The sequence below is a fragment of the Mustelus asterias genome, chromosome 6 (assembly GCF_964213995.1).
Source record: "Mustelus asterias chromosome 6, sMusAst1.hap1.1, whole genome shotgun sequence".
Lineage (NCBI taxonomy): Eukaryota > Metazoa > Chordata > Chondrichthyes > Carcharhiniformes > Triakidae > Mustelus > Mustelus asterias.
In genome coordinates this window covers 108,849,886-108,876,076 of record NC_135806.1, presented here as the reverse complement: position 1 = coordinate 108,876,076, position 26,191 = coordinate 108,849,886, and the positions used below count along the sequence as shown (strand labels likewise).

Here is a 26,191-nt window from a genome sequence, read left to right as displayed (position 1 = left end):
GCTGCACTCTCTCCTTTTCTTCTCTATGTATCGTATGCTTTGTCTGTATAGCATGCAAGAAACAATACTTTTCACTGTATACTAATACATGTGACATTAATAAATCAAATCAAATCAAAATGATGATGAAAAAGGCTGAGAAAAGTTTTAAAAGTGTCCTTAAGCAAACAGAATTCACATTCACACATTGATCATTTAATGGACACTTTTAGCATCTTTCTCGGCCTTCTTCGTCATTATTTACATTTCCTTTGCCCAATTACAGCACCCACATCCCCCACCCTCATAGTATAAATCTCATCTGATTTTGTTTGCTCTTAGCTCTGACAAAGGTTCATCCAGACTCAATGTTGGCTCTATTCTCTCTCCATAGATGGTGTCAGGCCCGCTGAGGTTTTCCAGCATTTTCTGTTTTTGTTCTTGAAAAGATTTGTTCTGCAGTACCAGCATCAAAGGTCTACTTCCAACCAACAAACATCCTGGTCTGAAATGAATTGAATGGGCAGAGTGAATTGAATATCAGCATTTCTTTCAAAATATTTTATTGAGACCATCAAAATGCAGTTTGCTGATGACACAACCAATTTAGAAAAATCTGGATCCCACCTTTCTTGCTAAATTTAAAACATTATTCTAAAAGCAAACTGACATGTTTGTCTATTGCACCACCATTAACTACCTCTATTGCCTTACATTTCTTCCACTATTTTAATGGTACTCAAACATAATGTGACTTTTGACTTCCAAGTTGTAAACTATTGGTCCTTTTAATGAACTAATTTCCACTACAAACTCATGATCAGTTTAAGACCTCCATGTACATAATCCGATCCCAAATAACATCAATAAGGATTGAAGTTTGCAAATCACACCAATTGATTGTCACAAATAGAATGCTGTCCTTAGTAACTCAGCCTTAAAGTTAGAAAATTTGCAGTTTACACAGATGTAGATTGGCTCAGTCAGTGCAATCACATATGTGTAAGACGAGTACATAAATGTATAATTTGATCACCTAGAGAAATCTTTGTTGGTTAAGAGAAATTTACTTCAACTATTTCATTTGAAAATACAATACTTTTTGTTAATGAAAGACATGTTCTCAGTCAGAATATCAAGCACAATGTTGTATAAATCATGCTTGCCATACCATTATTCAAACGAGTAACCATAGGTGTTAAATTAACATCCACTGGCTGAGCTGCAGAAAAGGGAAAACGTTCTGATCCAGTGTCATTCTCTTCAAAGGGTAATTTCTTGTTGCCTGTAAAATCACTCTGAAGGTCACTTTGGTCATCAAAAGTGCTGCTGGAAGACGAGAACTGAAAAGAGGCCACAGGAGGATTGGAGTTTGGTGAAGTTTTAATTTGTGTTGGTTCCTTCAGCTCTGAGTTTAAAGGTTTTCTTGGACTTAGTTCATCATTAAATGAAATCCACTGGGTCCGTGTAGTAGGAATATAAGTAGGACCATTTAAGGTCTCTAAAATTGCGGCTATACTAAAACCTGAGCCAGGACTAGAACTCTTAGACTCACAGCTTGGCTGGTGCTTCACTGAGGACTCATATTCTACACCCCATGGTGAAATAGGACTTGAGAAAGTTGAGCTCCCTTCATGCCATGTTAATTCAGCTAAAGGAAAAGGAAAAATTGAAAGCTTGGGAAATATATGCATTAAGAAGGTGTGTAATATTAACTTAACCACATGAATAATCATTGTAAGGTCCTTTCACAACCTTTAATGACAAAATAATCTACAAGTGGGCTTCAGGAAGTGCTGAACAAAGTTCAGGACTAAACAATTTATGGAAGGCTGATATATATTTTTTTTAAAACATACAAATATATAAATTTAATAAATCAAAATATTAGTTGCAGCACATCAAGCTGGGAATAGATTTAGAGACAACTTAGTCAGTTATCCAATTTAAATAAAGATGATGGTATTAAACTATTATTTCACACCTTTGGCAGTTAGCAAGCAGAACAATCACACAGCAAAATACATTCCTTTAAGATTCAAAATACTAATCACAACAAACGACAACAAAAAATGCACTTGAGAGCGCATTAATAGAGTGAAAGTCAGTAAATTAAACAAAAATGAACACCAGGGCTGTCCTCAGCATGTCATTATACTTCTAATATTCCCATATTACACTAGAAGACCACTTTGAAGTTGTTTTGCTGACATCAGTTGACGATTAGTTGAAGTGTCAGATTAGTTATGTGCTGTCAAGAGAAGTAGAACCTCACTATAGCTAAAGATGTAGCACCATGTACCACTTTTGGCTTTCCAATTATTCATTTGAATTTATAACTCCTTCAGGAAAATCAAAGTAAAAATTATGATCAAGTATCTCTTGAACACAATAAAAAGAAACAATTTAGTAAGTAGAAAGAGTATCCAAGTGTTGTGCTTTTGACTGCTCTTCCGAAATGTTTCTGCAACATTTTTCCCATTTGCATCAATTAATTTCTAGTTTTCCATAAACCTGCACGGTGGGCTCACTTTAAATGTAAAGTTCCTCCCTCAAAAGATGACAATTCAGGATGTAAATTTCAGAGTAAACTCACCTAAATGGGCCTGAGAAGAATTCTCGAATACTACAGGTTTCTGTTTCCAAAGTCCCTTTGTCTATAATAACGTGTAGTAATTTGAAATAACTTTCATAATAAGCAAAGTTTCAGCTTAAAAATAAGCAAGGTGATAAATACAAGATAACGGGTAAGATTTTCCAGTCCCCCCTCAGTGTATTTTCCAGCAGTCCACCATTGGCTGGCAGCGGAATCTTCTGTTCCCAACCATGTCTGTGGGGTTTTGTAAGCCCTGCTGCACCTTCTGACATTGGTGGGGGGGAGTTTGCCGTTGGTGTGACCAGAAGATCCTGCCGGCGGGAAAGGGTCAGAAAATTTCAGCCCATGTTTTATGGTATTGTGGTAGACATTCAGTTATTTTTAGCAATTAAAACAAAGAATTATATTTTGAAATACATGCAAACTATTTGTGCAATAGAAAGTAATTCAAAGTTACATTAAAATAGCAGTGTGTGCACATTTCCATGTGGTGACTTGACCAGGTCAACAGACCATAAATATATAAGAACATAAGCAACAGGAGTAGGCCATCTGGCCCTTCGAGCTTGCTCCGGCATTCAATAAGATTATGGCTGATCTTTTCTTGGACTCAGCTCCATTTACCCACCCGTTCACCATAATCCTTAATTCCTTTACTGTTCAAAAATCTAATTATCTTTGCCTTAAAAACATTCAACAAGGTAGCCTCAATTGCTTCACTGGGCAGGGAATTCCACAGATTCACAACCCCTTTGGGTGAAGAAGTTCCTTCTCAACTCAGTCCTAAATCTGCTCCCCTTTATTTTGAGGTTATGCCCTCAAGTTCTAGTTTCACCTGCCAGTGGAAACAACCTCCCTGCTTCTATCTTATCTATTTCCTTGATAATTTTATATGTTTCTATAAGATCCCCCTCATTCTTCTAAATTCCAATGAGTAGTCCTAGTCTACTCAGTCTCTCATAAGCCAACCCTCTCAACAACAGAATCAACCTAGTGAATCTCCTATGCACCCCCTCCAGTGCCAGTATATCCTTTCTCAAGAAAGGAGACCAAAACTGTACACAGTACTCCAGGTGTGGCCTCACCAGAACCTTATACAGCTGCAACATAACCTCCCTGTTTTTAAACTCTATCCCTCTATGCAAAAATGCAAAATTTCATTTGCTTTCTTAATTACCTGTTGCACCTACAAACCAACCATTTGCAAATCATACACAAGGACATCCAGATCCCTCTGCACAGCTGCATGCTGTAATTTTTTACCATTTAAATAACAGTCCATTTTGCTGTTATTCCTACCAAAATGGATGACCTCACATTTACCAACATTGTACTCCATCTGCCAGACTCTTGTCCACTCACTTAAACTATCTATATCCCTCTGCACACTTTGCTCTACCACTCATCTTAGTGTCATCTGCAAACTTTGACACACTACACTTGGTCCCGAACTCCAAATCATCTATGTAAATTATAAAGAATTGCGGTCCCAACAGTACATAAACTGGGTGATCAGGAAATAGCTGGGAGCTGCAGAAGACCAAGGTATGAATTAATGGGAACATTGTAGGAGATTTAACAGCACGCAATAAAAAAATCTAAATTACAGGTGTTGCTATTTACCTCCAGATATATTAATAGCATTTCTACGACTCCCTAAATGGCCAGAGGCTCTTTGTATGGGTGACTTCCATACATATGTTGGGCAGACAGTGATTCATGGTCGACATGCCTTGGTCACCATGAGATGGGCAAGATCAATAACGCCTTCTTGAGTTTCAGGCCATGAATAAACTCTGTGTCATCAATATCTTCTTCGAGGGCAGCCATCATTACAAGTTATCATGGTGTTACCCAAGGTTTAGATATTGGCACCATGTAGACCTAGTCATCAAGAAAAGGCACAATCTTCCCAGTGTGATACAAAAATTATCATGCTGTACAAAAACAAGTGATAGAGGAGACTAAAACGACTACAGGGTCATCTTACTCCTCAGTGTCACAGGTCAGGCCTTTTCTAGGGTAGTGGTTAAAAAATCTCCATCTACTTGTAGACCGAGTGTACCCGGAAGCACAGTGCTGTTTGTATGTCAGCAAACCTACTGTAGACGTGACCTTCTCCATCGGCTAGATACAAAAGAATTGTTGGGAACAGAGTATACCTCTTTGCTTTAATTTCGTAGATCTCACTAAGATATTCAATGCTGTCAACATTACAGGATTCTGAAAGATTCTGGGGAAAACTGGCGGTCCACGAAAGCTCCTCCAACTCATCTGCTCCTTCCATGAGAATATGCACTGCGCTGTACAGTTTTATGACTCCACTTCCGACAGTTTCAGAATGGAGTGAAACAGAATTGTGTCCTAACCCTCATTCTGTTTGGTATCTTCTTCATATACCTTCCTTGCATATGTGGAAAGAGTCTATATGCATACTCAGTCAGACAGCAAGTTCTGCAACCTATCAAGATTGAAAGCAAAGGTAAAGTACATCATGTCCTGATCAGAGAACTCCTTGATACTGATGGCACTGCACTAGTCACTCACACAGAGACTCAGCTACAAAGAAAGGCCTGCGTTCTCAGCACCTTATTGAATGGATGGCTTAAGCTATCAAAAGAAACTCAACAATTTCCATCTTCTCTGTCTGAAGCATATTACTGGTGTGTGTTGACAGGAAAATATCACAAATGTGGCAGTCTTTTCAAAGGCAGAGCTCCCTAGTTTTTTCTGGCACTCATCAAACAGAGAGCGCTTCATTGGCTGTGGCATGTCCATAAGATGGAAGGCAATCACATGCCAAAGAACTTTATATACGGTGAGATAGCCAGAGCATCAGTAGGACACCCAAAGCAAACAATGATTATTGCACTTGAGAGTTGATGACCGAGGAAAATGGTGACAGTTCTTGTGGCTGGTATGTACCACCATGATGACCAATAACCATAGCAGTTTGGCAATAGACACAAATGCTGAAAACATCAAGCCACAATGATACCTGGCAGCCTCATGTTCATCACCTGTGGCTGAACCTACCTCGGAAGGACTGGCCTCTTCTGCCATCAGCAAAGATGTGCCATAAGAAGACACATCAATGGTTTGCTTGCTGCGTGTACATCATCTTTTGTAGATGGAAAGATGCCGGCAACCTCCAGATATATAATCAGCCAGGACATAGAATTTAACAGCAAGGAGAATATAACATCTCTTAGCACAAATATCACTGGGGCATAGATTTAAATTATTTTGCAGGAGGATTGGGAGACACCTGCTCATCCAGAGCATGGTGGGGGTCTGGAACACACTGCTTGAATGGCTGGCAGAGAGAAAAACCATCATTGCATTTAAAAAGTGCAGTACAGTTTTTGTTATCCAGCATGCTCAAGAAATAGGTGGTGCTGGCTATTCAAAAATTAACAAGGACTTACCATGGCATGGTTTCATTTTTGTTTAGCAAGTTATCGATGTAAGTGCGTCAATGTCCCTATATGCAGCTCTCTCTCCCCCACCCCTCACATGTGAGTGAGATGAGGTAGTCGGGTGCGCCTTGTCTAAGACATGGCCTGTTATGGCCACCAGTGCTTCTGGGTTCCAGCATTCTCTCTAATTCTATTTCTGGCTCTGCAACACGTAGGCAGCAGCAACGGGCCCTTTAAAGAGTTCCAAACTCCAGAGAGAGTGAAGACTTATAGGGATTTTGATGTAGATTTGGATTGGTATGTTTATTCCTTTATGATACTGGCTCTATAAAGACTACAACAGAAGCTGAAGAAAGAAGGTTCAAGGCGGGCCGATTGTACAAATTCCGGTTAGCAGTGAATTCTGGTTTGTATAGTGTCAGATAACAGAAATTTTACTCGACTTGGGTTTGCACTTGGAAGTACTGTTACCTACAGAGGTACAAACCCAAGATGTGGAATGTGGAATCAGCCTGGGTAGATCATCTTTGGCTGGCAGTGGCACACTGGACCAAATAGCCTCCTTCTGTGCCATAATTTTTCTACGTTTCTATATATTGTGCAGCTCTATGTCAATTAATAGATTTATAAATTGGGTCAACTGCAGATAAAAGTTTCCTTCAAAGCATTTAGCAACCTAGTAACAGCAACTGAGTCATATTAATAGCATGTTGATTTAATTGAAACTCAGTTAACAGGAAGCAATATAAAAGTGTGTTCTTCAATTAACAATTTAGTTGAAAGAATGCAGAGATATGAAGTGTCAAATATTCCCGTCAAGGTTGTCTAACAAAATGTCATGCTTTTTTCTTAAATGTATTGTACAGCCCTGGAATTCATGAAATATCATGATACAAGTTTCTATGTCATGTATATGTAAAACTAAATAGATTTTAAAAGAAATAGAAATACGCTATTTTTTCCAAGATACAATTTGCACATTATGCATGCCAATCAGCAAGGTGGTATTATTTCACAATTATTCACATCATCTTTCATGTTAAATGCAGCAGATTTTGAGCAGTCTCAACGTGTGGTAAATTTGAAAAACTTAATTTGAGATTACTCAGGCACTTCTTACTGAAGACACCTCAACAAGATACTTGAAAAAAATTCCAAAGCTTTATAGCTTAGTGAGGTGCATTGCAGTTGTGTTGCTTCAATAATAGCCTGGTTACTGGTCTCCAATTTCCCTTTATAAAACCACTTTGCTGGATAATACATCACAAAAACACATGTCCAATAGTTCATGTTATTTACCTGAAGCAAGCACCGTGTGCACCTCAGAAGTATTACTGACTGGAAGGAAAGGAAAAGCTAGGAACAAGGTTAAGAAAAACAAGAAGAAAGACGAAAGCAAAAGTAATTAATGAAATATACTATAGATACGAGCATGGTTAATTTTAAAATCCAATGCTAAAGCAAGTTTTAAACTTTTAATGTGTAGGACAAAGTGCATTATTCCCATTTTCCATCAAGAACTGCCCTGTTCTTAACAATTGGACAAGACAAAAGATTGATTGAGGTGTGCCAAGCATCTTTCATCCATAGAATGATAAGGTTTACAGCACAGGAGGCAGCCATTCAGTCCACTGTGTTTATTTGTTAGAACAATCCAAAATTAATCCAACCACTTTTTTCTTTCTCTGCTTCAAATATTTATCTAATTTTCCATTGAGAAAAGCAAGGATGCCTTAACCACTCCCTGTGACTTTCCATGTTCAAACAATTTGTTGTAAATTAAGTTTCTGTCCAAAGATGTGCGGGTTAGGTTGATTGGCCAAGCTAAAAAAATTGCCCTTAGTGTCCTGGGATGCGTAGGTTAGAGGGATTAGTGGGTAAAATATGTAGGGATATGGGGGTACGGCCTGGGTGGGATTGTGGTCGGTGCAGACTCGATGGGCCGAATGGACTCTTTCTGTGCTGTAGGGATTCTAAGATTCTAAGAACCCTACTTTTTATGAAGAATGTTGATTTTAAATGGATGAACCTTAGTCCTGCCTCTCCAAAGGCAGGTGCCTTCCTCTATTTACTCTTGTCAAATTTCATCATAATTTAAAAAATCACTATTAAATCTTTTTGTAGTCTTCTCTGATCTGCTGAAAATTATACCAATATCTTAAGCTTCTGGTTATAACTATATTTTCCCATAGAGCCATAGAACATTACAGCACAGAAACAGGCCTTTTGGCCCTTCTTGTCTGCGCCGAGCCATTTTTCTGCCTCGTCCCACTGACCTGCACCTGGACCATATCCCTCCACACCCCTCTCATCCATGTACCTGTCCAAGTTTTTCTTAAATGTTAAAAGTGAGCCCACATTCACCACTTTATCCGGCAGCTCATTCCACACTCCCACCACTCTCTGTGTGAAGAAGCCCCCCCCTAATATTCCCTTTAAACTTTTCCCCCCTCACCCTTAACCCATGTCCTCTAGTTATTTTCTCCCCTAGCCTCAGTGGAAAAAGCCTGCTTGTATTCACTCTATCTATACCCATCATAATTTTATACACGTCTATCAAATCTCCCCTCATTCTTCTGCGCTACAGGGAATAAAGTCCTAACCTATTCAACCTTTCTCTGTAACTCAGTTTCTCAAGTCCCGGCAACATCCTTGTAAACCTTCTCTGCACTCTTTCAACCTTATTAATATCCTTCCTGTAATTAGGTGACCAAAACTGCACACAATACTCTAAATTCGGCCTCGCCATAACATTCCAACTCCTATACTCAATACTCTGATTTATAAAGGCCAATGTACCAAAAGCACTCTTTACCTGTGACGCCACTTTTAGGGAATTATGTATCTGTATTCCCAGATCCCTCTGTTCTACTGCACTCTTCAGTGTCCTAACATTTACCTTGTATGTTCTACCTTGGTTTGTCCTTCCAAAGTGCAATATCTCACACTTGTCTGCATTAAACGCCATCTGTCATTTTTCAGCCCATTTTTCTAGCTGGTCCAAATCCCTCTGCAAGCTTTGAAAACCTTCCTCACTGTCCACTACACCTCCAATCTTTGTATCATCAGCAAATTTGCTGATCCAATTTACCACATTATCATCCAGATCATTGATATAGATGACAAACAACAATGGACCCAGCACTGATCCCTGCGGCACACCACTAGTCACAGGCCTCCACTCAGATAAGCAATCCTCCACTACCACTCTCTGGCTTCTTCCATTGAGCCAATGTCTAATCCAATTTATTACCTCTCCATGTATACCTAGTGACTGAACCTTCCTGACTAACCTCCCATGCGGGACCTTGTCAAAGGCCTTACTGAAGTCCATGTAGACAACATCCACTGCCTTCCCTTCATCCACTTTCCTGGTAACCTCCTCGAAAAACTCTAATAGATTGGTTAAACATGACCTACCATGCACAAAGCCATGTTGGACTCTCCCTAATAAGTCCCTGTCTATCCAAATATTTGTAGGCCCTCTCTCTTAGTACTCCTTCCAATAATTTACCTACTACTGACGTCAAACTTACCGGCCTATAATTTCCCGCATTACTTTTTGAGGCTTTTTTAAACAACGGAACAACATGAGCTATCCTTCAATCATCTGGCACCTCACCCGTAGATAGCGACATTTTAAATATATCTGCCAGGGCCCCTGCAATTTCAACAGTAGTCTCCTTCAAGGTCCGAGGGAATACCCTGTCCGGTCCTGAGGATTTATCTACTCTGATTTGCCTCAAGACAGCAAGCACCTCCTCCCCTTTAATCTGTATAGGTTCCATGACCTCCCTACTTGTTTGCCTCATCTCCATAGACTCCATGCCAGTTTCCTTAGTAAATATGGATGCAAAAAACCCATTTAATATCTCCCCCATTTCTTTTGGTTCCATACATAGCCGACCACTCTGATCTTCAAGAGGACCAATTTTATCCCTTACTATCCTTTTGCTCATAGGATACCTGTAGAAGCTCTTAGGATTATCCTTCACCTTGTCTGCCAAAGCAACCTCATGTCTTCTTTTAGCCCTCCTGATTTCTTTCTTTAGTTTCTTGCACTTTTTATACTCCTCAAGCATCTTATTTGCTCCCTGTGCCTATACATGTCATACATCTCTCTCCTCTTCATGAACAGAGTTCCAATATCCCTCGAGAACCAAGGTTCCTTATTCTTATTCACTTTACCTTTAATCCTGACAGGAACATACAAACTCTGCACTCTCAAAATTTCTCCTTTGAAGGCCTCCCACTTACCATTCACACCCTTGCCAGAGAACAGCCTGTCCCAATCCACGCTTTTTAGATCCTTTCTCATTTCTTCAAATTTGGCCTTCAAATTTCTTCAAATTTGGCCATCCCACGTACATCCAGGCATATGTACAATCTGTGGCTTTGATGCCCTTTTTATAATGAAACTCACAAAACTGCACACGGTAACCTTCATGTTTGGTATAAATTATTTCTTTATACTTGTCTCACCACTATTAACAAAATATAAAGTTTTATTGACCTTCTTCTGTTGCTTTATTTAACTGTACTTTCACTCTCAGGGAATTATAGCTCAGAATTTCCTGAAAACATGTACTAGAGCCTAGTACAGAATTGGGAGGAAATAATGACAAAAAATGATATATTCTATTTTTATGCCACACTAAAATTTCCCGGGCCATTTTCACTGCTCCACTGAAACTTCTGCAGAAGTTGCAATAAATGAATTTTAGCAGCTCCTCTCCAGCTCAACACAATAGGAATTTGCTAGTTTTATTGCCGTTTGTAAACACGCTGATAAATAATAGTATAAGAGGACTCTTGACAACTAGCTAACAAATTGTAACGTTAAAATAAAATCAGCCCAGAATTTAATTTTCTCAAATAACACCAAAAGTGATTTTAAATTAATTCGCAAGATAAAAACCATCCACTCTTGCTAATGTTCTCCTGACATTGCCCTCTGATCTATTGAAAGATCAATCTATCAATTATTTTGTTTAAAATGTCACAAAACTGTTCTCTTAGGCACCGAAACAAATTCAATCTCCCCCTTCAACTTTGTGGAGATGGTGAATGCAGTTTGCAAAGAAATTGAAGAACACTTGAGCTTTGACTCAGTTGCTGCATGGCTGATGTTCGATCGTTCTTCAGAAGCATCCCCAACACAGCATGTTTTAACTGGTATTGCTTGAAAGACATACCAAGATTATCATCAATTTACAAACCCTGATTCATGCACCCAGAAAGCTGCCACTGTTGTGCCTACTTGACAACTGTGGAATATAGTTTTCACAGATCTAGGTCAGCAAAAAGCCAGGTGCAGAGATTTGCTATCTGCTTTCAGAACAGAAATTGCTAGCAAGAGACATAGTACTTACTGCTACAACCAGTGATGGTGCTAGTCAGTTGCATCCTCAACCTACTTTCATCTCCTTCCATATATTTTACAACATGGAGTAACAGAGATTGTGACATGGAGATGGGCACCATGTGATGCAACATCGTGTCACTTTACTGGGGCCCTTTCAATTGCAACATTATAACCTTCACTTATGCATATTTTTCACTCTTACCATCATACCTCCCTGCAGTTTTGGTCTCCATATCTAAGGGTATACTTGCATCAGAAGTGGTACTGTTGAGCTTTATTAGATTAGTTTCAGGGATGAGAGGGTTGCTTTATGATGAGAGACTGAGTAAATTAGGTACATAGTCTCTGGAGTTTACATGAAAGACTGGAAGCCTCATTGAATCAAAAAGTCTGAGGAATACAAAAGTCTGAGGACACGTACCAAGCGACTCAAGAACAGCTCCTTCCCTGCTACTTTTGAATGGGCCTACCTCTTAGTGAGTTGATCTTTCTCTACATCCTAGCTATGACTGTAACACTACATTCTGCATTCTGTCCTTTCCTTCTCTATGTACAGTATGCTTTGTCTGCATAGTGTGCAAGAAACGATACTTTTCACTGTATTCTAATACATGTGACAATAATAAATCAAATCGAATCAGACAATATTCTGAAGGGGCTGAGAGCTTGCTCCCCTGCCTGGAGAATCTAGAACACAGGGCACAGTCCCAGGATAAGGACTGAGATGAGGAAAAATGTCTTCACTTAAAGGGCTCTCAATCTTTCGAATTGTCTATCTGAGCAGGTTGGAAGCTCTTCATATGATTCTTTTGTTGAGAATATAGAAAAAGCCTGAGCTAGACAGATTCTTGGTCTCTCAGAGGTCAAAGGATATGGGAGCAGGCAGAGAAGTTTAGTTGAGGCAAAAGTTCAACTATTGACATACTGAATGGAGGAACAGGTTGAGGGGCCTATTCCTGCTCCTATTTTGGATGTTATGTTCTTGCATCTGCCCAAATTTGCAAATGGATCTGCAAATAATTATACTGGTTGATCAACAAAACTGGATTACCATTAGCCCACCATCATTTTCTTGATGTAATCACCAATTCTCAATCAGATTGAACTAATATACATCAATAGATAGAAAATTTCCAATTTCTCCAATACATTGATTTTAAGTTTGCTACTGGACATGATCTTCTGGTCCTGCCCACTCTGGGACCAGAAATTCCTACGCAAGGTCAGCGAACCTTTCACTTGTTCATTTAATTCTTCGTCGTGTCTGCAACAATTTCTGCAGTGGCAGGACCAGAAGATTTAGGCCTACATATTTACTTAAATTGATATTCTCTTGGCACCCACCTCACTTGCTTCTTCTTAGACTTTCCTTAAAACATCTCCATTCATTTGGATCATTTTTGTTGCTGCTCTTTGCATCCTCCTTGATTCTTGCATGACTTTTTTGTAGCACAGTAACCAAGCCTACCTACATATTCCAGATCTGATCTGACCTTTGCAATGTAAAGGCTTAGCATAAAGTTTATAGATTGGTTCTCCATTAGTTTAATGTTACAAAGTTCTTAACTGCTTCTTTGCATTGTTGGTACATTGACCTATGATTCCCTATATTTCGAAGTCTCAATTGTTTCATTCGTTTCATATTTATGTTGCCCCAATATGCCATACTTTGCATTTATTCGTGATAAATTCAATCTGCCTTTTGTCTGTCCAATAGTATAACTGATCAAAATTATTTTGCAAATTGCTATTAAATTTTTTGCCACTACTTTTAAACTTGACAAGTTACAACTGGTCTGGCATGCAGATTAGAATATGAAATAAATACAAATACTAATATAAGACGTTGGAGCAAGGATGGGTCATTCGGCTCCTCAAGTCTGCTTAACCATTCAATAAGATCATAGCTGATCTGGTTGTGGCCTCAACTCCAATTTCCTGTCTTCCCCGTATAACTCTTAACTCCCTGGCAGATCTTAAAATCTGTCTAACCCAGCCATGAATATATTCAACCACCCAACCTCCACTGCTCTCTGGGGTAGAGAATTCTAATTCCATTCCATAGCGTCAGTATGGTCTTGCCCAGGCATTGTACATCAGCAAGACCATGCAGATGCGACAACAACGGATGAACGGATACTGCGCAACAATCACCGCGCAGGAGTGTTCCCTTCCTGTCGAGGAACACTTCAGCAGTCAAGGGCATTCAGTCTCCGATCTTCAGGTAAGCGTTCTCCAAGGCAGCCTTCAAGACACACAACAATGCAGAATCGCCAAGCAGAAACTGATAACCAAATTCCGCATGCACGAGGGTGGCCTCAACCAGGATTTTGGGTTCATGTCACACTACATGTAACCCCACCATTTGGCCTGGGCTTGCAAAATCCTACTAACTGTCCTGGCTTGAGACAATTCACACCTCTTTAACCTGTGATTATCCCTCTCTCCACTCGCATTGTCTGTATCTATAAAGACCTGATTACCTGTAAAGACTCGCATTCCAACCATTGTCTTGCAATTGTGCCTCTGTCTATATATGCCGTGTTTGTGAACCCACCTCTCCACTCAACTGATGAAGGAGCAGCACTCCAAAGGCTCGTGATTCCAAATAAATCTGTTGGCCTTTAACCTGATGTTGTCAGACCTTTCATAGTATACTTCCTTGTCAAATTACTCCTTCCAGTGTATCGCCTCGCACTTCTCAGGGTTAAGTTCCATCTGCCACTTATCAGCCCACTTGACCATCTCATCTATGTCTTCCTGTAACCCAAGACACTCAACCTCACTGTTAACCACCCAGCCAATCTTTGTGTCATCAGCAAACTTACTGATCCTACCCCCCACGTAGTCATCTATGTCATTTATATAAATGACGAACAATAGGGGGCCCAGCATGGATTCCTGTGGTACACCACTGGTCACTGGCCCCCAGTTACTGACGCAGCTGTCTATCATCAACCTCTGTCTCCTCCCGCTAGGCCAATTATGAATCCACCTTATCAGATCACCCTGTGTCCCACGTGCATTTGCCTTCTTAATAAGTCTCCCATATGGGACTTTGTCAAAGGCTTTGCTGAAATCCATGTAAACTACATCAACTGCACTACCCTTATTTTTTGAAGATGTAACTAGACACGTAGACGAGGGAAGTGCGGTAGATGTAGTTTATATGGATTTCAGCAAGGCGTTTGATAAGGTGCCCCATGCAAGGCTCATTGAGAAAGTGAAGAGGTATGGGATACAAGGGGACATTGCTTTGTGGATTCAGAACTGGCTTGCCCACAGAAGGCAAAGAGTGCTTGTAGATGGGTCTTTTTCAGCATGGAGGTCGGTCACCAGTGAAGTGCCCCAGGGATCTGTTCTGGGATCCTTGCTCTTTGTGATTTTTATAAATGACCTGGATGAGGAAGTGGAAGGATGGGTTGGCAAGTTTGCTGATGACACAAAGGTTGGTGGTGTTGTGGATAGTGTAGAGGGATGTCAGCAGTTGCAACGAGACATAGATAAGATGCAAGACTGGGCGGAGGAGTGGCAGATGGACTTCAACCCAGATAAGTGTGTGGTGGTTCATTTTGGCAGGTCGAATAGGATGAAAGAATATATTAAGGGGAAGACGCTTGGCAGCGTGGAAGATCAGAAGGATCTTGGGGTCCGGGTTCATAGGACGCTCAAAGCAGCGTCGCAGGTAGAGGCTGTGGTTAAGAAGGCGTATGGAATACTGGCCTTCATCAATAGAGGAATTGAGTTTAGAAATCGGGAGATAATGCTGCAGGACCCTGGTCAGACCCCACCTGGAGTACTGTGCCCAGTTCTGGTCGCCTCATTACAGAAAGGATGTGGAAGCCATAGAAAGGGTGCAGAGGAGATTTACAAGGATGTTGCCTGGATTAGATGGCATGCCTTATGAAGATAGGTTGAGAGAGCTAGGTCTTTTCTCCTTGGAGAGGCGAAGGATGAGAGGTGACCTGATAGAAGTGTATAAAACGTTGAGGGGTATTGATAGAGTGGATTCTCAGAGGCTTTTATCCATTGCTGAAATGGTTGCCACAAGAGGTCACAGGTTTAGGGTGCTGGGGAGTAGGTACAGAGGAGATGTTAGGGGGTGGTGGGTGCGTGGAATCGGCTGCCGGTAGTGGTGGTGGAGGCCGATTCGATAGGGTCTTTTAAGAGACTTTTGGATAAGTTCATGAAAGTTAGTAAGATAGAGGGTTATAGATAAGCCTAGTAGGTAGGGACATGTTCGGCGCAACTTGTGGGCCGAAGGGCCTGTTTGAGCTGTAGCTTTTCTATGTTCTACCCTCATCTACACACTTGGTTACATGCTCAAAAAATTCAATCAAATTTGTTAGGCATGACCTCCCTCTGACAAAACCATGCTGACTATCCCTGATCAAATCTTGCCTCTCCAAATGGAGATAGATTCTCTCCTTCAGAATCTTCTGCAGTAGTTTCCCAATCACAGACTTGAGATTCACTGGTCTGTAGTTCCTTGGCTTGTCTCTACAGCTCCCTGGTGGCCAGGGAGGAATTAAAAATTTGGGTCAGAGCCCTTGCAATTTCCTCCCTCGCCTCCCACAACAGATTGGGACACAATTCATCTGGACCTGGAGATTTGTCCACTTTTAAGCCCGCCAATACCTTTTCACTCTCTATGATAATTTGCTCTAGAACCTCACAGTCTCTCTCCCCGAGTTCCATAACTGCCTCCTCATTCACGTGGGTGAAGATAGATGTGAAATATTCGTTTAACACCCTACCAATGTCCTCTGCCTCCACCCACAGATTCCCCCACTTGATTTGGTATCAGATTTAAACTAATGTTGGGAAAGGAGAAGCCCTCACTCGGGAAACTGCGAGATCTTTGCGGGCCATCTTCTTCAAAGTCAGCGGTGAACATTGTTACTTCAATGTTTACATAAAATCTAGCCCAATATTCAAGTTTCTTGGCACATTCAAAAGGAAAGTTCAAGACTTAGTTGAATTTGAAATTGGATCTGGAAATCTGAGGAAATAATTTTGAGATTGAGTACCAGAGTTTTAAACAGTATCCACATCTCTGTATCAGATTTTTTAAGAGTGAAGTATTGTAGTTGTCAGTTGTGTTTAGAGCGAGCACCAATGATTCAGCTCTGCTCTTATACCAGCCAAAATGCTCAGGACATAGGCTACTTAAAGCATAAGCTTTAGAAATAACCAATGATCTAAAGAAGCAAGTTGCTATGCTTTGGGAGTCAGACAAAGGTACTTTGAGTGCATTAATGTTTTTCAAGTGCAAGGCTAGTTCAGCATTTTGATATAAATTACTCCAAGGCTGTCTGCTGACAGTGTGTGAAATTTGAAGCAAGACTTATTCACACAGTCAGCAGACAGCCTTGGAGTAATTTATATCAAAATGCTGAACTAGCCTTGCACTTGAAAAACATTAATGCACTCAAAGTACCTTTGTCTGACTCCCAAAGCATAGCAACTTGCTTCTTTAGATCATAGGCTACTTAAAGCACAAGCTTTAGAAATAACCAATGTCCTGAGCATTTTGGCTGGTTTAAGAGCAGAGCTGAATCATTGGTGCTCGCTCTAAACACAACTGACAACTACAATACTTCACTCTTTAAAATCTCATACAGAGATGTGGGTACTGTTTAAAACTCTGGTGCTCAATCTCAAAATTATTTCCTCAGATTTCCAGATCCAATTTTGAATTCAACAAATTAAAATATATCAAAGAATGAAGACAAACCAATTATAGTGAAGTTTAGAACAATGTGTTCAATCGCAGCATCTGTATGATTTACACAGCTTATGAGTCTACAATGAAATGTATTTAGCATCCTCAGTAGTGTTTATCCACAAATTTCCTACATCAGGATCTTTCTTTGATCCAAGAATATCCTATTCCATCAATGATCAGATATCAATCTTAAAACTTTATTAAAATTTGGCATGAAATAAGTATGGTTTTTCTCCTACTGTTATTTCCAACACACTGCTCTACTGCCAGCAGATGGAAGTTGTATTCCTGAGGCAGTGCCTTTCTCTAATCTCTCTTGCCCAAATGAAGAGGGGCACACAAAGTAAAGCATGGAGCACAAATACATTTTTGGCTGAAATTAGGACTGGGTCATATGAAGAGCTGAAGAAAATAAACATCTCTATTTAACAGCGCATGGATTTCTAAAACAGTATTTTACATAAGTATGCATGAAAGTACCAAATAATCTGATATTTAACGACTCCCTACAGGTCAGCTGTGATGCATGAGACCTTCTACCTAGACAAAATAAAGTAACTCAATCCAATATACACAAAAAAGTTTGTCTGATATTTTTATTGGTGCAACCTATTGCACAAATCTTTCAAACTGGTTCCAGATAATCTCAAATTGGGGATATGGGTCACATCTGTTTGCTTTTCATTGAAACTTGTAATATTTTAAAAGATGCTTTGCCGCTCCATTTCTACTCATTTTCAACTGGCCTCAAATGTAAATAGATTGGATTGTAATGCACTGAGGTCATGGTCCATCATTTTTGGAGAACTGGTGGTGCAGTGGTATTGTCACTGGACGAGTAATCCAGAGGCCCAGAGTAATGATCTGTGGACCCGGGTTCGAATCCCACCATAGCAGATGGTGGAATTTGAATTCAATAATAATCAGGAATTAAAAGCCTAATGATGACCAAGAAACCATATTGATTGTTGGAAAAACCCATTTGGTTCACTAATGTCCTTTAGGGAAGGAAATCTGCCGTCCTTACTTGGGCAAGCCTACATGTGGCTCCAATCCCACAGCAATGTGATTGGCTCTCTTAAATGACCTTTGAAAATGGCCTAGCAAATCACTCAGTTCAAGGGCACTTAGGAGTGAGCAATAAAAGCTGGCTCAGCCAGCAAAGCCCACAACCCCATACCAAATAAAAACTCTAAAATAATTTATAGATTGCATTTATTTTATCAACAATTTATAGAATTATCCTTTAAATACATATATTTGAATTCCTCAACTTAAATATAGAATACTTCCAAAATGGAGTTTCAAAAGAAGTTAACAATTACCCTGTCTCTTCTGCATTTTATTAAATTAACAGTAGCCAAAAGTTCTCACTTTTTTAGTTAAAATCAAATTACAGTTTCAAAGAGAAAATCTCTCAAGAAAACTGGGTTTAGTATAAACAGAATATTATCACTTGTCAATGGTATATTACTTATGCACTGAAATGGGAAAAAAATAGCAAATATTTAATTATTTTATCGCATTATGTTAACATGACATACTGATAGTAACACTATATTAGTGTGGAAATAAAATAACATGCACAAAAATCATACTCAGCTTGAAAGTGTCATATATAGTATTACTCCACTTAAAATAATTACACCATTGGGCAACATTAGAAAGTAAATACTCACCTGATGAAGTCGTTGATGTGGATGAAGATGAGGAATCAAGTGGAGGTCCAAACAGTGGATCCAGTGAAAACAGGTCATTATTGACTCTTTTGGCACTATATGGGTTAAATAAAATGGAAGGTTTTAATTTATTGTACTATTCTATTAATTAGTCATTGCTTTCTGGAGTTAATTAATCCTCATAACTCTGTTTTAATGTCTATATAATAACTTCCATCCTTAATCATTTCATGGATGATTGGTAACATTTTATGAAAATAGGCCCAGAAGGAGAGATGGAGCTGTTTAATACTTCCATCAGCATGTTTGAAGGCAGGGGTACATGAGATCCTGCAGATTTCCACTGGCTACTACTCACCCTGTAAAAATCCAGCCCATGGGAAAGGTAAACCACGTCTCATTCACTATTTAAGTTTTACACGTGTAGACCACACTTTTCAGCCAAATGCTTAGTCATAAATATGCAAGCGTAGTTTAGTTGTGCAATTATATTTTTATGAAACCCTATCATAACTGTCAACGTCTGATTGTGCAATATATGCAATGAATTACTTTGAGTGTAGTCACTTAAATAGGCAAATATAGGTGCCAATATTTGCACATAAAATCTAATTAAAAATCAGTGATTAATTAGTTAATTGTTTTGATGTTGAAATGTCAACCAGAAATTCTGTCCATTCCAGTGATGAAATGTTAACCAGGAGAACAGTAAATATCTATGCTTTATCTTGAAAAAGTGTGAGGGAATTATTAATGTTCCATGAGCGACTGAAACGAGTCAACAGAGCCTTGGTTTCTTGTCTCAAAATGTTATCTCCAACAATGCAGCACTCTTAACACTCCTAAAATGTTAACTTAGATTGTGAGTTCAAAAAATGAGATTTCAACAAACAATTTTCAGACTGATGGGTCTGTAATCACTGAGTCTAATGGAGACTATAAACATCATAGAAAACTTTCCAGTTACATTAACATGCAAGTTTAAAGGAAGAAAATGACACCAGAATCTTGGTACCTCCCTTTTGTGGATTCAGAGATACATTACTTAAAAAGATTGCATTCCATAAACCTTCTCTACCTTTTTATGTCTGATAATTAAATACTATCCAGATTCAAAAACATCCAGTGCACATAAAACAATAAGACGACAAAGAGCCACTTAACCGTTATTGCAAATATTAGCAATTTTCTTTATGGCCTTGGCATGTAGGCAAAGCGGGATTCACTATCTATCCCTGGGAGCCTTGAAAATATGCTAGTAGCGGAACTTCTTAAAATGGTGTTAGATAGAAGACTCCACCAGCTCTGGTCCCTTCCTGCTCCCCCCAGGTCCAGGAGAATGCCCCCTCACCCCTGATGGAGCATGCCACTTTGCAGAAGTTATGGGCTAATATGTTGTGTACGGTTCTTTCAAGAAACTTTCAAATCCTTGAGATACAAATTGTGACCCGTTATCACTCACTAACCCCATAAATGCTCAGGAAATCCAAATCTACTAAAGATTTCTCTTAAATGTTGGCCTCCTGCCAATCCTGCAAAATGGTCATCGATATGGGATAGATGGTATTATTGACACACAATATTGGATGTAGAACAACTTTGAGGTCTCTGCAAATCCGTACGGGTCCATCCTTTTAAATAACTGGCATGACTGGTGCAGTCCATTCACTAATGTTACAGGCTCCAAGACTCCAGTCTTCACCAGCCAATCCAAGCCAGCCTCTACTTTTGGCCTAATAGCATAGGAGTACCGACCTTGCTTTCGAGCATTTCCCTCGACTCCCTTCTTTAATCTTAAATTTAATTGTGATGTCTTTCATATTTCCCATTTCTCCATCAAACATGCTGTTGTGGTTCTTGAGAATTTGTGTAAGGCCTTATTCTGCACTAATCATCAGGTTGACTTTGGCCCAATTTAGTCGAATCTTTTCTAATGTTCGATCCGCCAATGCCGGATAATTGCCCTTTATTACAGAATCCCTACAGTGCAGAAAGAGACCATTTAGCCCGTTGGATATGCACTGAATCTCTGAAAGAACATCCCACCCAGGTCCTTCCCATCTGCCCTATCCTGTAACCCCATACATTTGCTAAGGTCAATCCACCTAACCTGCACATCTAGGGATTTTCACAGTAACCTCATTGCAGTGTTAATGTAAGCCTACATGTGGCACTAATAATAAATAAAAATAAAAATCTTTGGACTATGGGAGGAAAGCAGAGCACCCAGGGGAAAACCACACAGACATGGGGAGAACATGCAAACTCCATATAGACAGTCACACATGGCCGGAACTCAATAGGCGTATGGCCTACTTCTGCTCCTACGTCCCTGGTCTTCTAGGTTATAAAACTGAAAATGCTGGAAATACTCAGCAGGTCTGGCAGCTTCTGTGGAGAAGGAAACAGGGTTAACGTTTCATCAGTTGTGATGACAGACCTGAAAAGTTAGCCCTGTTTCTCTCTCCATACATACTGCCAGACCTGCTGAATAGCTTCAGCATTTTTGGTTTTTATTTCTGATTTCCTGCAGTATTTTGCTTTTGTATTAGTGTTTAATTCATTGCCACTTCTCTTCTAGGAATGCCCACCTCTGCTCTTGAAGATACCATGTTGAATTTCTTCACAACATGCTAAAGATTTTAGTAAGTTATCACTATACAAATAAATACATTTTTTGTAGCCTCTCACATTTTTAAGTTGGAAAGGAAAATAAGAAAACGGGGTAACGTATCGACATCTGGCTGGTGTAAGTGATAAATCTCAGAATTACTAAAATTAATAATTAATCGTATTGTAACATATTCAAGATCACTACTACAGCTAAAAGAATAATAGTTCACTAAATATAGCTTAAACATTTGCAGTAACTATTGATTTTATTATATCACTGAGCCAAAATAAAGGTGGGGAAAATTTTATATTTTGTCAAGTCTAATAGGCTGCAATTTATGATCACAACAACAAATGGGCTCTAGAATGTTAGCTACCAATGCAATTGAGGAAACAGGGTTGATATTAATTTCTAACACATGATTGCCCTTTAGCCGACCCCACTTCGAGTTCCTCTCCAAGTGTATGTAAAGTTACCAAACATTCTATTTAAAACTTTAGTGACTTACTCAGGTGATGGAACACATGATTTTGATCGAACCAGCTCTTCACCTTGTAGAAGGGAGACAAAGGGGGAAAATAATATTGAAAGTTAATCCAAGTATTTGAATATAACAGGCTTCTAAAATCTTTCCAGCAAAAGAATGATCCTCAAAAATTTCTAATCATTTCACATTAACTTGTCAATCTTTTTAAAAATTCATTCCTCATTGTTCATGATATTGTAACTGCAGGAAAATGTGTTCAGCAAATATTTCTCCAAATCATTCATTCCGTATCATAGAATTTTGCAGCACAGGAAGAGGCTGTTCAGCCCAGCATGTCTGTGCCAGCCCTTTGAAAGTGCTAACAATCAACCCCACTTCCCTGCTCTTTTGCCTGCAAATTTTTCTTTTCAAGTATAAAAATAATTACATTTCCAAATTTACCGTTGTATCAGCATTCCAAATTTTAACTGTCTGCATAAAATAAATTCTCGTCTTCCCTGTAGATGTAGCTTTAACAATGCTCTTTAGTAATGTTAACATGGCTGTCAATGTTGTATTAATTTGTATTATAGATAGTTGTTAATCTTCAGGAATAAATATGAAAGGACAAAGCATGTTAAACCAAAAAAAATCCTTAGCGATGGTATATATCGGTACAATTCTGCAACAGGTACCGAAAGCAAAATGTGCTGAACTGCATTAGTATCTAACTTGCAGGTATCTTTTCTTCCCATCAACTTTACTATTCAATTCATAGGTTTCACAGCACATAAACAAACCACTGAGTCCAAGAATCCATGTCGGTGTTTGTACTAAAGACGGGCCTCCTCTCACCCCTCTTCATCTTGCCTAATCAGCATAAATTTCTATTCATTTTTATAATATAAGAAATAGAAGCAGGAGTAGGCCATTTGGCCCCTCAAGCCTGTTCAGTCATCCAATAAGGCTGCAGCTGATCTAACTGTGGCCTTAACTCTGCTTTCTTGCCTACACTGCATAAACCTCAATTCCCTTGTAGATCAAAAATCTGTCTAACTAAGCCTTGAATGTATTCAGTACCCAGCCCCAATTGCTCTTTGTGGAAGAGAATTCTAAAGATTAACGACCCCAACAAAAGAAATTACCCCGCATCTCCACCTTAAGTGACCTCATTGTTTTAAGATTTCAGTGTTTGATGCAGTTAGTACATGTAATACCAAAATAAATACTAACCCCAGAACACAACGTTGAAAACGTATTCATAAATCTGCCAAAGACTTACAAACACTGCTGACTGGTTTCATTTTTCCTTTGTCAGCTGAATGTACAACTGTAACATCTGCTTTTCCATTCTTTACACCAAAGTGGATGGTTTCAGACCCACATTAAACTCTGTCACCTTGATGCCTATCACATAATACAGCTTTGTATCTTCAGCAACCAAGGATATTAGTCCTTTCAAATGAGATATTGATATAGATACGGGATATAGAAATATATTGGTTCCAACATGTTCCAGTCCTGCTTTCAATCTGTTCTGACAACTGCAGCAAGAAACCAGTGAAGGGGGAAAAAAGATGATCTTTCTGATGCAGTAACAATAAATTGGTATGTTTAAAGCACGTATGGTGGGCATGTGTACTGCCACTACATTTCAGAAACTAGAAAATACTAGAAACATTTTAGAGATCTGTGAGTAAGCTAAAGAGAAAGATTCACATTTCAGATATAACCCTCGAATGTTCCAAAATAAGCAAACATTTTGTTTGTGGGGAAAGGATATTATTTATTTAACCCTACTAAACTGCTTCATCTCCTAGTTTTCTGATCTTTCCAAATTGCAATATCTTCCCTTTATAGAAGCTGTTGCTTATTTCCAGCATTCTCTATTTTTATTTCTGATTGCCAGATTGCAAAGTTCTCCTCTAATTTTATGTCGGGACTCCTCTGTGCAAAGCTATTTCTAAATTCACACACCTCCCCTCTTCCTCCGCATCCTGCGCCCTTTATGGATGGATGGATTGTTTCCTGGTCATTGGTTTATGTGTAGTCGGTATAAGAGTCAGGCAAGGTCTGTGCTCTCCTATCTCCCAGGGTCAGTCCCTTTTCAACTGGACCAGCTGCTCCCCTTCAACCACTCCTGCTTCAAATTAAACTGACCTGGTTGATTAGACAACTAATCAATCAAATGCCTGCCTCAACAACAGCTGAAATCTATTGGATGGGTTAGATTATGATTGATAAATGTCAGAGCCAAAGAGTGGCCTTGGCCAACCAAGGCCCTGCCTCCTTCTCCCATGCACAAACAGAATCAACCAATCAGTGCAGGGTTTTGGAGGGGCCAGGGCAATTGGTGGACAATGGTTGAAAAGTGCTTGTGGGGCAATAAAGAACTGAAGTGGGAATGGTACAGAATGTGGAATAAGAGAGCAATCAGCTTCATCAGCTAGAGGAGTCCATTACAGTCAAAATATAATGGCCAGGGAGATCCCTGGGACTGGGAATGTTTGATCAGCAGACATTGTTTATCCTCTAAGACAGTAGGTGAGACCAGATGACTGGCCTGTACCTGTTGGGACAAATGGTGTGAGATTGCTGAAAACAAATGGTGAGTTCACAGCGCTATTTTTGACAAAGTCACGTAACACAGGCAGCCAGGGGCAGGCAGATGGCATACACATTCTCTTCTGCCTGAGTCAGTAATAAGTCTGTACCCTTTCTGTTGTTGGATTTGGAAATTCGGAGCTCCATTTGCTCTTTTTAAAATGCTTAAATCACGATATATTTCAAATACACCTCTTCAGAGGTGGGGCTCAGAAAAAAGTTAAGTACTTAATTCCATAATCCCAAAGTAAGAAGTCCGCAAAATGGCTGAAATTTCTCGTTCTTGTAATTACTACTATACTTTCATGCTGACTTTTTGAGATTCATGTACAAAGATACCCAGGTCACTTTGTATCACAGCATCTGCAGTCTTTCTCTTTTTTAAATACTATTCTGCTTTTCTATTTTTCCTGCTAAAGTGAACAACTTCACATTTTCCCACTTATACTTCGTTGGCCAAATGTTTGCCCACTCACTTAACCTTTTTTATATCATTTTTGCAGTCTCTTTGTATTGTCCTCGCAATATGCTTTCCTACCTACCTTTGTATCATCAGCAAATTTGACTTAAATGTGACTCCAGATTCACAGCATTGTAACTGACTCTTAACTGCCCTCTGCAGTGGCACAGCAAGCCACTCGGTTAAGGGCAATTAGGGATGGGCAATGCTGGGCAATTAGGGCTGGTCCTGCCAGTGAAGCCCAAATTCCGTGAATGAATAAAAAGACCTATAAAAAGCTATCAGGACTTGATAGCTTTCTGTCTGCTAAATTCTCCCCAACATTTACAAAGAAACTTGAACAAAATCAGTCCCAGAATAAACCTGAAACTTTCTAATAATAGATGATTTCAGCAAAGCAAATATATTAAGTCACTTTTCAGAGGGTTATATCTGCTTCTACTGAAACCAAGCAACACAGTTTCTTGTAGAAAGCAAAATACACAATAAACGATGAGTTAAATATTTGCAAGCATTTATTTCTTCAGTTTCTCGAACATGACAATCAGGAACCAAAATAGTTTGACAACACAAACAAATAAGTTACAATCTCAGTTGCTGAGATTAAAATATAAAGCAAAAAACCTATTAACAATACTTACTGGATGAATTTTTCATTGCATTCTGGAATGGAGAATCAAAATTAAATTCATAAATGTATTAATACTTCAATTCAAATTTTACTCAACTAAATATGTATAAAACAGAAATAGCAAGACAATACAAATTAATTCCGTAACTATTGAAAATAGACTAATATCCAACTGCAATAACAATATGAATTTCTCATTAGCACACGGTCACAGAAATAAATTACAAAAATATGTGTATATATCTGTACATATATGCATGTACAAATAAGCAAAAACTCACTAAGTGACCTTTCAAAGATTAAAAAAAAAGTTACTCACCGGACTATGCCTCTGAAGTCAGCATGTAAAAAGGGAAAGTAAAAGTAACAAGTCAAATACTCATCTGTGGAATGACACAGTAATATATTTATGTCTAAAGATTGATTTCTAAGACAAAAAATATTTTTACAGTTCCATTCATGTTCACCTAGCAAGTATCAATTACACTTTTAACCTTCAATTAAGAATAGTGAAGCCAATAGCTAAACTAAACAAAGGTCGATGAAAAAGAAATGAAGCTAAAAAGGTGAAAGATGGCCTTCACAAAAATCCTTCAAGATCATGAGAATATTTCCATTGGCTTGAGGCTCTACAGATCAAATACATGCAA

At 39.1% G+C, this 26,191-nt stretch overlaps 1 protein-coding gene across 2 annotated transcripts in view; it reads right to left on the bottom strand.

The window, feature by feature from the left end:
* fcho2 (FCH and mu domain containing endocytic adaptor 2) overlaps window positions 1–26,191 on the bottom strand; it is a 182,868-nt gene that overhangs the window by 40,676 nt on the left and 116,001 nt on the right. Inside the window, exons 14-19 of one of the 2 annotated variants that reach the window (XM_078214895.1) lie at window positions 25,861–25,872; window positions 25,552–25,573; window positions 21,889–21,931; window positions 18,767–18,861; window positions 7,294–7,350; window positions 1,151–1,630 (exon numbers count right to left, since the gene is read on the bottom strand). In XM_078214895.1, coding sequence (XP_078071021.1) covers window positions 1,151–1,630; window positions 7,294–7,350; window positions 18,767–18,861; window positions 21,889–21,931; window positions 25,552–25,573; window positions 25,861–25,872 — 709 coding nt within the window. The remainder of the gene's footprint in view (window positions 1–1,150; window positions 1,631–7,293; window positions 7,351–18,766; window positions 18,862–21,888; window positions 21,932–25,551; window positions 25,574–25,860; window positions 25,873–26,191) is intronic. The other variant, XM_078214896.1, reaches the window with a different exon arrangement.